Source organism: Lepidochelys olivacea (genome assembly GCF_965140295.1).
Source record: "Lepidochelys olivacea isolate rLepOli2 genome assembly, chromosome: 18".
NCBI lineage: Eukaryota > Metazoa > Chordata > Testudines > Cheloniidae > Lepidochelys > Lepidochelys olivacea.
In genome coordinates this window covers 15,886,549-15,902,773 of record NC_140428.1, presented here as the reverse complement: position 1 = coordinate 15,902,773, position 16,225 = coordinate 15,886,549, and the positions used below count along the sequence as shown (strand labels likewise).

General features: G+C 52.0%; 1 protein-coding gene across 1 annotated transcript in view; it reads right to left on the bottom strand.

The window, feature by feature from the left end:
• Positions 1-7,022: 7,022 nt before the first annotated feature.
• VWA5B1 (von Willebrand factor A domain containing 5B1) overlaps positions 7,023-16,225 on the bottom strand; it is a 73,030-nt gene continuing 63,827 nt past the window's right edge. The window contains exons 20-22 of the mRNA XM_084651694.1: positions 15,878-15,947; positions 14,185-14,308; positions 7,023-13,717 (exon numbers count right to left, since the gene is read on the bottom strand). Of these exons, the coding sequence (XP_084507820.1) occupies positions 12,950-13,717; positions 14,185-14,308; positions 15,878-15,947 (962 nt within the window). The 3' untranslated portion in view covers positions 7,023-12,949. The remainder of the gene's footprint in view (positions 13,718-14,184; positions 14,309-15,877; positions 15,948-16,225) is intronic.

Sequence of the window (16,225 nt, the reverse complement as noted above, 5' to 3'; positions counted from 1 at the left end):
CAGCCCAACCCCTTGACTTCACCGTGCTTCCCAGTCTTCTTTGCAGCCCCAAGCCAACTGCCTGGATCCTTCCTATAACCTGCACAGGGGGCTGGGCTGGGCTGGGCTGGAGTCTGGTGAGTTACTTGGTTATTAGGCATGAAGGTCAGGTATTAAATCAGCTGGTAGAGCAATGTGCTACCTAGTGGTTAGAGCAGCAGATCCACTCCTAAGAATACCCCAACCCCTCAGCACGGGCTCTATTAAACGCACAGGAGGAACATGCCCTTGGGATGACACCATCTCTGCTTAGTTGCTGAATGATTAATAGGATCCCAGGAGCCCTGATGTGTGGCCTCATGTAACAGGGCAGCCTGCCCTTTTAAAGGCCAGGAGGCTTGGGCTAGCCAGCCCTGGTCAGTTAGCCCCATCAGTGCCAGAATTAGCTGCCTCAGCCTGAAGAGGTGGGAGGAGTGGGGGCAGAGGTCAGTATGGTGAACAACACCCAGGCCTCAGATAAAGGCTTGAGGGAGAGGAAGCTGTGGTCAAGGCTGTAGAGAGCAGGATCTAGGCTCGGCCTAGCTGCTGTGGGAAGCCCTGAGGTGAGGACTGCGGTTGGTAGGAGCTTGGAAGAAGTCACCTATGGAGGCAGCAGCTAGGGGTCTGGAGGAGCAAACTGTAGCTGCTTGTTATCGGGTCCCCGGACTGGAACCCCGTGAGGTGGGAACACCTGGGTTCCCTGACCACCCACTGGGAAGCTGGTACCAAGCCCCTGAGGAGGAGCTTAGGACAGTTGAAAGCCCTGAGAGGAAGCATGTAAGGACCATGGGCAGAAGACTGGATATCAGGATTGGGACTATTATTGGTTGGGCTTTTGTTACCCCAGCAGGGGATAGAGCTTGACCAGTGACCTGGCTGGAAGGCCGGGCCCCGGACAACGCAGGTCACAGCAGAAGCAGGTCATCGGAGGTGCTAGAGTGGGAGAACCTCAGCTGGGCTATAACCTAGAGTGAGTGGATGCTCTGGCGGTGAGTTCCTCCCCCCCCCCCCATTACACAGCCCCTTGGCAAGACCAGGACTTCCACCTTGGTCAGAACATGGCCTCCCTCCACCGGTCCTGAGCTGCCCAGGGCCTCTGCCCAGGACCTCTGCCCACATCAAAACCCACCCGCACCATCGCCGCCTGCAGAGCTACAGGTGTTCGGATGCACTGATATTACAGTGCCCTCCGTGTGGTTTTTCTGGGGGGAACCTGCAAGGATGTGTCCTTCCCACCAGGTGCGTGTCTGAGCTCCCCCTCCCCCATCTCTGGGTCAGGGTCACGGTCACAGCCTCCCTGTGGTCCCGTCAGTTCACTGGTCGCTGCTCTTTGTAAATGGGCAGCCGCCCCCGCACTGGCTGGTGAGAAGGCACAAAGCAGCCACCAGGAGCTACCCTACTCGGTGCTATAAAAGCCTCTCCAGTCACCTGACAGAGGAGGAGAGCTGGACCAGCTGCACTTCAGAGGTTCCTGGATAAAGGCAGGAAGGGTGGAGTGGGATTTGTCCAGGGAGAACTAGGGAATGGGATGGGGGGACTGGTCTGGCTGGTGCTCCCCCAGCCCCTCTGGCTACCACACTGCTAGAAAGGCGGTCTTGTTCCGGTGGCAAAGGCCCCAGTTTATCATTCCCCCCGCTGTGGTCCTTGGGCGCCAGCTGTGTGTATGGCGGCAGGTGCAGATGGATCCTATGGCCAGGTGCACAGTCCACTCTACCAGCTATATGCTGCCTCTGTAGTACCCCCCCCCACACACACACACACACTGAATGCCTTGTGGGGCTGGCTGGAGCCCAGGTGTGTGGGCTGGAAGGGGAGGGGAGGAGATTGCGGCAGGTCTGTCCCCTGATGATCCTACACCCCTGTAGAGCCCCAGAGGGCTCGATGAAGCAGATGAGCTAGGACAGCCCTCCAAGCAGCTGCATGCTGCACCAGCCCTGGCAAGCCCCGAAGAGCAGAGGCACACACTGCGTCCCCTCTGTCCCTGCCTGCACTGGGGCTGGCCCAGGTGTCTCTCTGTCATACCACTGCAGCCTCCTTGGACGTCGGTGGGGTACTGAGAGCAGAGTGTGGTCCCCACAGAGCGAGGTCTCCTGCCCTCCCTCAGGGCTAAAAGCCAATGGTGGCAGGCTCCAGGGGTGGTTTGTAGTCAGGCCACTTCACCCGCCCTCAGCCTGCATGTGCAGATACTCTGGTTCCTGACACGCAGCTGGCCAGGCCCTCCGGGTCTGAAATCATTCCCGGTCCAGGGAGGAAGAACAACCAAAAAAAGGAACAGAAGGAAAATCCCTTGTTGGGCTGGGCATGTGGGTGTGGCTCACTGCATGGCTAAACCCCAGGAATCTGGTTGCTTCTCCAGCTCCCTCTGCAGATTGTAGTCTGAAAGCGTGCCCTCCCCCCAGGTCGTTCTTGCTTGGCCTGAGTACACGCAGGGTTTGGCACCAGTTCTTAACAGACAGGGCCGGTTCTAATGTTATCCAAATTGACTGTCCCTTCCCTGCCCCAAAGCACCTGTCGCTTGCCTCTATTCCCCACGGTGGTGTATACGCAAATCACCCCGACAGCAATCACCAGAGGGGAAAATCGCTGTGATCAGCTAGAGCAAAGCAATGTAAAGCCACATGGGAGAGGCATGTCTGTATGTGGACAGATACACCCCTACATAAACACACAGCTGCCTCTTATCAACCAATTACCAGGAAACTGTTTTTTACACCTGCTGCTAGGTTGCACTCTTGACCCTGACCCAATTAACTGGCCTGTGTGCCCCTTCCCCTCAGTCAGCAAATGCTCCCTGCTGCTAGCACACATGTGCACTGTACCTGCTCCCGTCTCCCCTCTACCCCCAGGGCTTTATGTACCTGCCCTGCTGCCCCTGAGCCAGCTCCCCTCCCCAGGCCAAGGCCTCTGCCTGCTGCTTCCCCATGGACTTTCTCCCTCTGCTCCTCAGTCCCAGGGCTTTCCAGCCTTCCCTTGAACACTCCCTCTTGCCAGTTCTCGTCTGCACCAGCCTCTGCTCTTTCAGCGCTCTCTGGGCTCACCACTAGCTACCCATTAGCAGGGTCCCCTCACTCCTCTCCAGGCCTGTTCTTATAGCTCCTTCTCTGCAGCCTCAGAGCACCCTCTCCATCCCACTCAGCACCCTGACTACCCCAGAGGCCTTCCCTGCCACTCCTTGCACTCCTGTCTCTGCTTCCCCAAGCCCCTGGCAGCAAGCGTTCACCCTGGTCTGTTTTGTAGGGATGGTGGCGGGTGGCTTGTCCCTGTTTAGTTGGGGTGAAAGGAGACCTATGCAGAGCTGAGCTTTGCTGGGAGCAAAGTCCAATGTGGGGTGTGTAAAATGGAAGAGCAGATCGTAGCTTTGTTCTGGTCCATGGGTCCCAGCTACTTTCAGCATCCTGTTGCAGAGCTGATTTTTTGCAGCCTCTCAGAGCCAGGGCTTGGATGAGCTGACATGCACTCCTGGTTGCATTGGCATTGCTTGTTGCATCCTGCTGTTTGGTTCGTGGCCCTGGGCATGACAGGAATGGTGGGAGAAGCCAGGTCTCTCACTTGTCTGATTGTTTGCAGAGGGGCAAAAAGATACAGAGCTCCCTGGGCCATGCGGGAAACTGCCTCAGGGCAGGAGCACTGGTGAGAATTTGGGTGTCAGCTGAACTCAGGGATTTACACTGGGGGGCTTGGATTTGGAACCAGGTTTGAATCTGCTTGATAATGCAGTTCTCGTGGTCAGCCCTGAACTTTCTCCCAGGAAATGGGCAGCTCAGAAAACGTCAAGTTTAGCTCTTGTCACCCATCTGCGAGCCAGCCCCAGATTGGCGCACACCGAGGGTCTGGGGGGAGGAGAGCAGCCCCTCCTTGCTGAGAAGACACTCATTATAGCAGTGGCTATCGAGGGCCACTTGAAAAAAAAATTGCCACTCTTTCCCGGTGGCTCTTGTCACCCTACAGACAAACAACTTATGATTAGCCCTGGCTGATGATTGCTGCAGCTTAGACTAGCAGCAGAGCGCCCCCTGGTGACTTGTTTGGGGATGGAGAGCACAGACTGGGCTCCTGATAGGATAGGATAGCTGATCTCACACAGCCTCAGCCACTGCTGTTTGCCCAGCAGCTCTGTGCTGATCCTAGCTATGATCAGGCTAGAGCCTGGCCCTGTGGTATGGGCCCATCGTTGTCTGTTATCCCCTTGGTGCACCTGTGTGGCATGGGCCAGTGGTTGGCTCACAGCTCCTCGTGGGGAGAGAGGAAATCAGTAATAAAATTCAGACGGGCACTAAACAAAGTAGTTCCTTAAAAGAGACCATCCCTCCCTGCTCCGGCCCCCGCCCCCCAGCTGGGGCTGCTGCCAGGGGTAGTGCTGGGACCATGCCCCTCTCATGCCCATGAGACAGGCTGAAGGAGAACGTGTCTCCCAAGCTCCCAGGAGAAGTTTTCCCCATCACAAGGGGCTGTTAAGAGTGGAGTGGCGCAGGAGGTGCGCTGCAGGGGGCTGACACCCCCTGAGATGAAGGAAGCTGTGTTGTTTCAGGGGGACAGGGCATTGCCAAGCATGTATCTGAGTTGTGTTGCAACTGGGAGTGTCAAAAATCAGATGAGGTTCATGATGCCTGACAGGCAGGTGCTGCGGACGTGTAAATCCCAGTGCCACGTGGCAACACTCAGCCCGATTCTCCTCTCAGCAGCACTGGTGTAAATCGGCGGTGATGGCAGTGAAATTGTTGACCTTACGCCAGCATAACCTGGTGCAAGTGAGAGGGGAATCAGGCCTCCTGACTGGCTTGGTGAAGACCTCTGGAAAATAAGTCAGAATATTCCATTCCTACTTAGTGATAGGAGTTTTCAAGGCACTTTGCAAACATTAACAGGCACCATGGAGATGGGTGCTTTATAAATACCTATAATAATTGCCAGGCTAAGAAAAGAAGGAAGGTGTAGGCTGAAGGCAGATCTCCAGCGTGCTTCGAAAGCTGACAGCTAGAACTGGGGCAAACTTTGCTGGGTAGCTCTAGGCATTGTGGTGCTGGAGCTGGCAATGGGTGAATCTCTAAAGGCTCAAATCCACTCCCCAAAGTTCAGGGGCTGACCCCTGCTGCAGTTAGATCTCCAGTCCTTTGGGGCTTGCAAACTAGACCAGGGACTCTTCAGTGCATGCTCAGCACCTCTGCAAATCGGCTCATGGTTTTTCATTAGGTAACTGCATTTAGGAGCTTAATTATAGGTCCTTGGGTCAGAAAGCGTTGGCCTCCGTTGATAATGCTTGGGATGAAAGGTCCCATGCTCATAGTCAGGAAGTGAGGAGCATGGGGTGAGAGAAGCAACAGTTTCCCCTCCCTGACCTGCTGTAAACTCACTTAGTGGATTCTCTGAAATGGTGCTTTCAGCCATTAGCAGAGAGCAGCGGGAGACGCTAAAGGAAGCGGGAGATCTATTTACACCTGGCGCAGGGAGGCCGAGGTGAACCTGAACTTTTAAAGGAGACTGGAGCATTGCAGACTACAAATGAAACAATCAAACCTGTTTGGCTCCAAGCTCAGAGAGGGGAAAAAGCAGCCTCAGAACAGGCTGCTCTGAAGCTAACCGCAAGCCTTGGCAAATGACACCTGGACTAAGCGAACCGGGCGTTAAGCCGAGTGCAAAACTACCTGACTCCACGTCCCACTCTCTTCTGAAACGCTTCAACCACAGGCCTCCTCTGACCCAACCTTGAAGATGCCCCATATTTATTGGGTCCCACTGGCTCTGCCTGATGGGTCTGTGCTTCCTGGCCATGACCAGCCGTTGTAGGAATATGCAGCGTGGGAGATGGAATCCGATAGGGTCCGAAAGCTGTTAAGGTGGCCTACGAGGGGAAGGCACTCTGCACGCCAGCGGCTTTACTTTCAAACGAAAGGTGACTGCTGTTTCTCCGGTAAAGCACCCGAGCACGTGGTGGAAGGGCACACCCTCTGCAGTCCACCCCTGCGTTTTCTGGCTGAGCAAATTAATTCATTTGGGGCCTGACCCAAAGCCCGTTGGAGCCCACTGATTTCAGCAGGCTCTGGATCCCCTAGCAAAGCACCTGGACCTCAGATCAGCAACATGCTTAGACAAGGGCTTAATTTTTAAGCTCGTGCTCAAGTCCCGTCAACATTAAGTTAAGCCACGTGCTTGAAGGCTTTGGTGAGCGGCAGCCAGGGAGCTCCAGGAGGACCCTCCATTCTCACATCACGATCATCACATCCCTTTTCAGAGGAGGAGGGAGAGGGGCTGGGGGCTGCAGCCGCTCCTCTGAGCATGAATCCCTTACAGGGAGCTGACTGAGTATGCACTGAGCCCTCTCTGCTGCTACAAATCACTTGACGATGACCTCTTCTGTTCCTTCCCTTTGGGGCACCTGGTACTGGCCACTGGCGGAAGACAGGACACTGGGCTAGATGGCCCTTTGGTCTGACCCAGTACGGCTGTTCTTCATTTCTTGCAAAGCGAGGCTGGCTGGCAGTGGGGAAGTGCTGACCCAGTGCAGGCAAAGTCCGGTTTCACTTTTCAATGTGGGTTGTGTTGTAAAAAAAAACCCCAGAAAGCGTTGAATGAAGTGACAAGGTTCATTTCCTTGGCAAATCCATTTTTCATTCAACCCTCCCCCCCTTTTCAATGATAACCATTCAAGCAGCTCTAAATGAGAGGCTCTGGGGACAGGATGGTATCCCATAGAACTGGGGGGGGGGGGAAGCACAGCGAAACAAAGCACTCAGGAGGGCGCTGGGCTGTTCAAACAAACCTTGATTTACTGGGATAACCATGCTTCTGTAACAGAAAATGCAACTGCCACGAGGAACCAGCCGACAGACCTTCGCTGTCTCACCCAGAGACATTGTGAACACTGCAGAATGACAGACCCCAATCAATGAGATTACACCAGTGACAAACGAACTGGAACCTGAACCACAGGCCGGAAGCAGAAACACTGCATTTCCCCCTCCCTCCCTCCCTCCCTCCTTCCCCCCCCCCTCCCTTCCCCCCCCCCCAGCCCCCGACATGAAAATCAAAGCTCACTGAACGAGGCGATGTTGCTATATATCAGGAAAGTGAGCGCAAGGCAACAGGTCTTCAATGAGCGGGACAATGTCACGGGAGGACAGTCACTTTGTATGCGAGAGCGTGAGGTCACGTCCATAGGCACTTGAGGATCCGGAGGACAATCGCCAGCCATGTCACTCGAACCACAGCAGACAGCATGAAGCCACCCAGTTACACTGACAGCTAAATTACACCACACACTTCACCAGCACCAGTGCGGCGACAGAGAGCTCTGGCTTGAGCACAGGTGTGGGGTCAATGCGTCCCTGGCACCAGGGACTGAATCCAAGATCAGGTGACAACAGGGTGGTTGGAGAACTGCAACCTTGTCTTACAGTGTGTGAGGCCATGTTTGCTAGTGTTTAGAGCAGGGAGGCTGGGAGTCATGACTCCCAGGTTCTATTCCTGGCTCTGCCACAGGCTTTTCAGGTGACCATAGGCAAGTCACTTAACCTCTGTGCCTCAGTTTCTCCACCTGTAAAATGGAGATCATCCTTACCCCTCGTACAGGGGACTGTGAGGCTGAGATAGTGTTTGTACAAGGCTCTGGTGCCCTTAGCATTGGCTAAATGTGAAGTATTTCAGCATGGTCATGGGTTTTTACACTGGATAAAAGGATTTGCAACATGGGAAATAGAAATCAGCCAGCCAACTGTATGCCAAGGGTCAGGTAAAAGATTCAGGGAAAGCACGAATCATACTGCTAACCCTGTCATCCAGAGACAGTCCATCCAGGAGGATCTTTCGCTGCTGAACAGACGTCAGGGTAGAGGGAGCTGGCTTATCTACAGAGCTGGGCCTTGGTGCTGCAGGGGAGAGCATGACATATATACTGCTCTAAGGTTCTGACCTGCAGAGCGGCCCAGACGCTAAGGATGAGAGTCATGCCTTTAATGCTTTACCTTGTTATTAACAGCCAAATAGAAAGCGGTATCTTGGTGACTGTGAAATGAAGTCACCCTCTGGTGGCCAGCCCAGGCAACATACATCAAACCCAGAGGCTGTGCTATGGGACGTCATGGCAGCAGTCAGTGAGGGATTAAGTGATGCAGGGTTTAAACACTCACTTGAGCGTCCACGAGAAGTGCTATCCTTAACACACCCAACATGTACAATCAACAGCTAGGGCCACAGCATGTCCTGTCCATGCTAAAGCTGTTGTGTTGGTACCTTGGTATGAAGGTTTGATACCAAAGTTAGACATTAGATGGCCAAATTGTGAGCCTTTTGCCTTAAGGAACCTGTAAAGGGGGAATATTCAAATGTCTGCAGGTCGTTTCAAGTCACCAGAACTGAGTCTTAAAGCGGCAGGAAGCTGCATAAGGGCAGTGGTTCAAATCTCCACTGATTCAGTGTCTTTTTTTCGGAGAACTGATTGGAACCAGCTTGGTTAATTGTCAATCCGTGAAGGTGAGGTCTGGGTCAAGTCCCTCATACATGGCCCAATGGTGAAGCTGATTCAAGGCTTTGCTAATATCTTTGTAGTAACAGCCCAGAAGTGGGTGTGTGCGCCAGTGTGCGTGGTGAGTTGGAAAAAAGGCAAGAGAGAGGTAGGTTTTGCGGGTAGGTTTAAAAAAACCCCACCTAATTACCCCCAAATAATATCTTATCTGAGCGCTGAATTCAAGGTCCCCTTCCCTTGGGGTTAATGACCTCTGAATGATGGCATATGGATTGAAAACTGCTGAGCTGACAGTTTGAGACTGCTAGCATCTCTGAGAACAGAGCAGTGGGAGTGCCTGCTGTTATCCTCTCAGGGCTGCCAATAAACATCAAATTATGTGGGGCCAAAAGTCGCAGGCATGATGCATTGGTTCCCAGAACTGCTGCGGGGCAAAGCCAAGACACACTAACCACGCTTATCAAGGCTGTTCCTATGTTACCGTACGCCGCTGCTGTTACATAACATGCTCCAGAAGGTGCATGTTTCACTGTTTTGTTCTGAACAGGCCATGGTTCTTCCTACGCTGTAGCAAACACACCCTGTGCAATAGGATACGTCAGCCATGTTTCTAGCTGCCGTTAGCAAGGCTTGCATTCTCTTGGGAGATTCTGAATGCTATGTCCCAGGCCATAGTTTTGCATCAAGAGGATTCTGGTGAGTGGCGAGGTTACACCTCCAAGGTCTGTATGCGCTGTGGAGGTCTTGAGCTGTGTAAAATGAGCAATTAGAACGTGACTCACATATGAAGTTCCTGCAAAGTCTCTAACTGCAAAGCTGGTTTAAAGGATCATGAAAAGCCCATAACCTGGAAGCATCTAAAGTGACCTGAATGCATAGAAATAAGCTCCTGCAGCATTGTAGACAGAGCTGTCGTGACACCACCCCAGGACCTGTGCCTCAGGTCTATGCGTCTCCTAAGCGCCTTTGCATTTCACATGTGCACAGCCCGTGTGGCTGTACCACTCAGGGCCTCTAGTCTGGGCCTCCCTTACCCACTAGCTTCACTAGGTCTGCTGAGAGAGCCAGGTTCTCCCCTATGGTACAAAGGAGACACTGTGGGGTGTTTTGCATTGATTTATGCTTCTGGTATTTACAAAGCAGAGCCTTGGGGCTGGCCAAGGGGAATAGGGGCATGAGGTGAGAGGACAGGACATTGCAAAAACACTTCACAAACATGCCACCTACCAAAAGGCACTCAGACTCACATCACATGGCCTGGAACTGGGCCCTTGCACACTGATACCACATCACAGGGCCAGATGGTTAAGGAACAGGCTAACACTTAGCTGTATGTGTAAGCTTCAGTTTGCTGTCTTCCATGATATGGTACTTGAGACAAGAGGAGCAGCTGACCTGCCTGGAAGGGAATGTGACACTCCCATTTGATGAAGTAGAAACATCACCCAATGACACAAGGGTGGTTGCTGTAATGCTTGGGCTCGTGGTGCCCTTCTGATCATGTGTGGGATTCCAGCAGGTTCAGAGACTCATTTGAAACATGACCAGGAAAGACCCTGGAAAGGTTTGGAACTGGAACACACTCCCACTGCCTGAGTGGACAAGACATAATTGTCCTGGATTTGACAGCAATAGGGATGGGGAGTTTCTTGTAACCTGCTCTAGTGACAAAAGCAGCTCAGACCCCCTGCAAGCTGTTCTCACAAGAGCTGGTCAGAAACCAGCAGCTTTCTTGCAACAAATGCCCACTGAGTATGTCTGGGTTGCAAAATGTCCATTTTCCATGGGAAATTTCCAAATGAAAGGTTTGGTTTCAACAGGAAGTGGGGGAAAGCCCCACTTTCTGCTTTCTAATTATTTCCAGCTGCAAAACAAAGCTCATTTTCTCACATTCTTTTTACCTCTCCTGCCTTCTTCCAATGGGAAAAAAGGGAGAGGGATAAAAATTGGAGGGGGGGGGGCAGAAGAACCAAAAACTGAAAAGGGAAAGTGAAATTGGTCAGTTTCCTGGGACCAAAAATAAAACAAAATTTGAAGCTGAAACTAAATTATTTTTAGAATTTTCCTGTCAGGAAAAAAAAAAATCACAAATTCATTGAAATCAACATTTTCCCTCCAAAATGTCAACTTCAACTAAACCAGGTTTTCCAGCGGAAAGTGTCTGGGTCGATAAATTTCAACCAGCTCCATTCCTCACCCATCAACCTCAAATCTTTAGCTTTCTTTCACCCAAGACCTCCAACTCTCTGTAGCCAGGGAGCAGCTAATGGCTATGGGCCAGATATACAGAAGTAGGTGCTTATGTTCTGTTGACTTCAGTGAGACCCAGTTAAACACATGCTTAAGCATTGGCCTGAATAGGGATGTTTTCCTGAATGGCAGCCTAAAATTTGAATGCAGGAGATGCCCTGATGTTAGGGCATCACCCACTTTTCTGCATGGGAATGAGGATGCATTCACCATCTGTCCCCACCGATGAGACAGCCACAGTTGTTTGCACATTTATTAGGGCAAGCAAGTTGCGCTGATTGGTTTGTCATGGGTCACATTCTGCCCTTGGATACATGTGTCCAAACGCCCATTGATTTCAGTGAGTCCTATTGCTGGGCCCGCGGGCAGAATCCGGTCTTTAATTTTCAATCTATTCTGAACTAAGGAGGTTGTAATGTATTTCATTTAATTAATATGCTTCTGACAATTGTCAGCCAAAGTGGTATTAACAAGAGTTAATGGGACCGGTTCTGGTGACGCTGCTGAGAACTGAAGTCTCTGGATTAAAGTTGCCTTCCACTATGAATAACTGATTCAGAATGGTTCCCGCTGAGTAATTACACTCAAAAAAGGGTCTGTCAATACAATTTGCTATCAGCTGTCACATGCTGAGCTGGGGTATGGCAGTCAAGTCAAAACACAGCACTGCGAGAATGGAAACAAATTCAGCAGCGAGACTCAAGGAAGGAGGATGGAATTCAAGCAGTTCAAAAGACAGGCAAGAGACAAATGCTGGGCAGCGCTTAGCTTTGCCCATACGCTCAAGAGGGGCGTTATGAGAGGGAAGCTATGATGAAAGGTCATGCAACAAGTCTGCAGTGGGCACAAGAAAGTGACACTCAGTCTGCCGGGGAAAGGGGGAAAAAAGTCAACGGCAAGCGAGCTCCACCAAACCCCTGACCCACAAGCATGGCTAGCAGACGCTTTCAGTGGGACAGCAGACTGTTTTGCATGAGGGTCAGAAAAATCGAAGTGTAAGAACACAAGCTTCAAAGCCACTGGGCAAAGTGGCATGGGCTAGAAAACGTAGGACTGTTGGCCAGACCTTCTGGTTCAGATCAAATATAATACTCTAAATCACTGATACAGCCTCTCCCTCTAGAAGGACAGCCTCCTGGGAATGTACTCAATGCACTGATGGGGACTGAAAAGCTTTAACTGCTCTAATCCAAGGTGCATTCTACTAGCTCTGCTACGCTGTGCCCGAAAGTGCCTGGGGAATAGATTTGCTTTAATCCACCTCCTGCATTCCTCCGGCTGCTCGCTGGCTATGCAGTCTGGCCCCGGCCTACCCCCGCTCTGCATGCAAAAGATTCTAGGGCACATTTACAGGTTGGTTCACAGCTGACAGACTGTCCCTGAAACCAAGGCCAGAATATCCAAAGATGCCTAAGGGAGGTATACACCCACTTGGGATTTCAATAGGATCTGGATGTTTATATCCTGTAGGCTCCTTTTGAAAATCCCAGTCCAAATTCACAACTGTAGAGAATGAGTGATCTGGGAGGACCTGGCAATTCATTCCATGGTTTTCCCCAGTGTTGCTGTTTCATCTTAAGCTGCTTGGCCGCAGTCTGGATTTCCAATAACCTTGACCCATGAGGCAGAGTGGCTGCTCGAACACAAATTCCTGAGACGAGACACATGTTAATCTTCATGATAACGCAGTCTAGATGGAGGCCGGGGAACGATGAATCACAGCTGGAAATGCTCTGTGTGAAAAGATGAATGCAGGATTGATGGGGACTGGGGGAAAGGGGAATGGCTTGGCTGGATGGCGAAGCGTGGGAGGGTTGAATGAAGATTTGGGATTCTCTTTCTGGGACTGGTGCGGGGGATCAGATGACACCCAGCCTGAAAGGAAGGTGCCCAGTATCTTGTGTACCTGGAGATGCTATTCCTAGTCACAGAACTGAATAATCCTTTCGTTTAGATATTGGCCTTAACATCCTGCAGCAGTGAGTGCTACAGGTGAATCATACCCTGCTTATACAACAAGAATAATGATTGTTTAGTGCTGGGGTTTGAATGACCTTGATTATTTTCTGGCCCGCAGAAAGGCTTGTTCTAATAAAGGTACATAGCATGGCACTGTAGTGGTAGAGCTTAGCCATTAGGCTGTGTTTCTTTAAGGACCAGTCCCAGTACCCCAGGAGCTCTCTCAGATGACTGCCTGACTCCCCCCTTTCACACTCCCCCTTCCTACACATTGTTGGGGTTGTAGCACAACAAGTTGAACTCAAGGTTTTCGTCCCAGTGCCTGAGCAAAACAAACAGCTGCCGGGCTGCGGCCTTGACGGTCCCCGGGCTACGGCCCTCCGGGAACTCCTGCTCATTCAGCCACATGCTGGCCTTGGCAGCCACCAGCTCCCACTCGATGAAGTAGGAGGCTGAGCTGTGCTCCAGCCAGGCCAGGGCGACTGCTGTGGCCCAGAGCATCCCCTCCGGTTCAGCCCACTGATGCAGCTCAATGTCAAAGAGCAGGGACTGCAACTCGGAGCTGTCCAACTCGGAGCCTCTGCCGCTGTCACTCTGCGGCTCCCGAGGGGACTGGGTGCTCTCAGGGGAGGAGAAGCGGCGGATGGTGATGGCAGGGGGTGAGAGTTCGTTCTCAGCTTTCAGGGCCTTTGACAGGCTTTCCACTGCGCTGCCAGAGAAGTGGCGAGGCCGGCCTGCGTCTCCCGTACTCTCACCATAGCCGTTCAGCGTTGCACTGGGAGTGAAGTCTCTGTCTGAGAAGCTCTCTCTGGGAACGTCGTTCGGTGCCAGCAGCTGCCAGCTGCCTCCAGGGCTCTTGGGTTCTCGAGGCAGGCCTGACTTCTTAGTATTGTAGGAGCTGGCGGAGGGGCTCAGAGCCATCCGGTGGCAGGTGAATGGAGACGTCCACTTCAGCTTCTCCATGGGAATGCTGATTGCGTGGCAGAACGCTGGGTTCAGCAGGAAGGCACCGCAGGCCAACTGCAGAGACACCTGTGGAGAGGGATAACACTTCCTTAGGGAGGTGCTGAGGTAAGGCCCTGGGGAAGAGTGCATTCTCTGTGCACAGCCAGGGCTTTGGAGCAACCTGCCCACCAAGAGTCCACCCCATTTGCGCCCAGGGCTCCAGGTTGACAGGAGAGGCACCACCTGGCCCTCATGCCCGCAAAGTAGGGGGGGTTCCTCTCCACAGTTCAGGGTCCAAAAGGTTGCTGGGGGAGGGAGAGGTGGCCCCAGCTGGGCCACATTTTACCCCTTTCCACGCAGTGCAGTGGTCTCTGCTTTAGCCTCTTCTGCCCCTACCAGTTTTGGGAAGTTTTCCAGCTTCACCAACTGGGGGATTTTGGGATGGGAGTTGGGGGCCCACTGATCAGAGAAGAGCTTGAGCAAATGCTTTCAGAGCCCCTGCCACCTCCTGTCATCCCAGTTATATGAGCCTAAGGTCTGGTTTGGTTGCTTACCAGGGGTAGGTAGTCAATGTTTTCATTGCTGCTGTCAGAGCTGGGTTCATTCATCCGACTTGGGGATTTACTCATGAAACCTTTGGCTGCTCGAGTCAGCAGTCTTGTTTTATGAAGGGTCAATCTGCATCAGGACAGACGTAACAAAGAAGGCATTTACATACTTGCCTCTCGGACTCATTGCCTCCCACTAACCAATCACCTTTCAGCATTCCCAGTAACTGACACACAGCACCCTACACTAAATCATGCGGTAACGCAGCTGTCAGAGATACATATGCTCGGTCTGGCTGCGAGACATCAATTCAACTGGCTTCCCATACAATAGACAACCACCTCTCCCCTTTCTCTTCTGCGCTAGACTGTAACGTAGCCTGGCCTCTGGCATTGGAAATTCTCCCCACTCCGCACAGATAAGTCTCCTCAAGCTAGCATATGCCCATAGGAATGCAAATTCCATCCAGGAACATCTCCTGTTAGACTCTCCAAAAGATCAGACTGGGACCATCATTTCTGAGTGGCCCAGAAGTTAATGCTTCAGCTTGTCAAAAACATAGGACCCCCTGAGTCCTGATCCTTTTCCTGTCACTTTCCAGAGGAGCCATGTGACTCAGGGACTCTGACAGGGGTTTTCAAGGCAAGGAGTCAGGGAGGTAGCTAGAAGAGAGTGTGATGAGTCTGTAGGTAGGTGGGGAAGAGAGGGGGTATTTTGCCTTGATCCCTCCTCTCTTGAAGTCATTAGAAGTGGGGAAAATTTAGAAGGATATTTTTTTGGGGTCAAAAATGCCTACGTGACTTAGGAGCCTCTGTCCCCTTGGATTTCAATAGGCCTAGACTTGCACAATTTCCCCATACCAGATGACGTGGCGCTATACCCACCTTCCCCTCCCTGGATGGCTCAGGGGCATGGAGTAGTCTAGAGTGTTTAATCGCGAAGTCCCTGGTTCAAATCCAGCCTAGCTAAATAGCAACTGCAAAATGTTCCTATCTTTTGGCTGGTCACGGGCCAACGTGACATGAATTTGGGGATCTGTGGGCAGATGTCCACCCCACACTTGGCACTACTCACCCCTCTCAGCAGAGAGACCCAGGCCACTGACCAAGCCTGAACTCCCCTCCCTGGTGGTCCTTCCAAGTCAGAGTTAGGGAGCCCTGGTGGGGCAATCTGAAGAAGCTTGTTTTGCTGCTGCCATGTGATGGCAGTGTCTAGACTAGAACCTACACAGACCAAATCCTCCTCGCGGTGACACCAGATTTCAACAGGCTGCATCGGTAGCACAGAGAGACTCTGGCCCAGTACTTCCCTTTACAAGCACCAAATTTGCATGATACATTTAAAATAAAGAATAAAAAAGAGGCAGTTTGGTTGGCTGTTTGCTGATCATCAGGCTCAATGTGTTGGCTAATTGTCACTAAGCCTGGCTCACAAGCTGTCTGCCTGGCCCAGTACACCAGCCAACGAGTGTCACAGTATCAAAGCAAGAGTGGGCTGCAGAGCAAAATTCCCGTTTCTACAGTGTAACCAGCTGCCCATCTGCCTGATGTGGACACACCCCCAAACAGCTGACAGACTTTCCCTCATGTGGGCCCCTTTTGTCAAACCCACACCCAGGAGAAAACACTGAGCAATGGAATACTCCATCCTGGGGTCAGGAGGTCTCATTGAGTCAGAAAATGCTCTGCTGCACCTTACCTGGCAGAAAAAAGGGTATCGATCGACTTCTGGGAGTGAGCAGAGGGAGCAGACGGACTCTGCAGCGAAGCTGGAGAGAAATACAGAGCCAAGGCTGAAGTAAGGAAACATCTGGCATCAAGGAAGAGTTAATCAGAGAGTTCAGGGACCACTGGCTGGAGGTGGGCTCCTGGCTTGGATACTAAATTGCTTTTTGACCTTAGACAAGTTACTTCATCTCTCTGCCTCTATGTCCCCATGTGTCTAACGGAGATAATGAGATTTATCCACCGTTCAAAAAAGGCTGTCTGGGAGATGCTGAGGGCTTAGCACCTCTAGAAACCAGAGTACTGATTTAGCTGCCTAAAT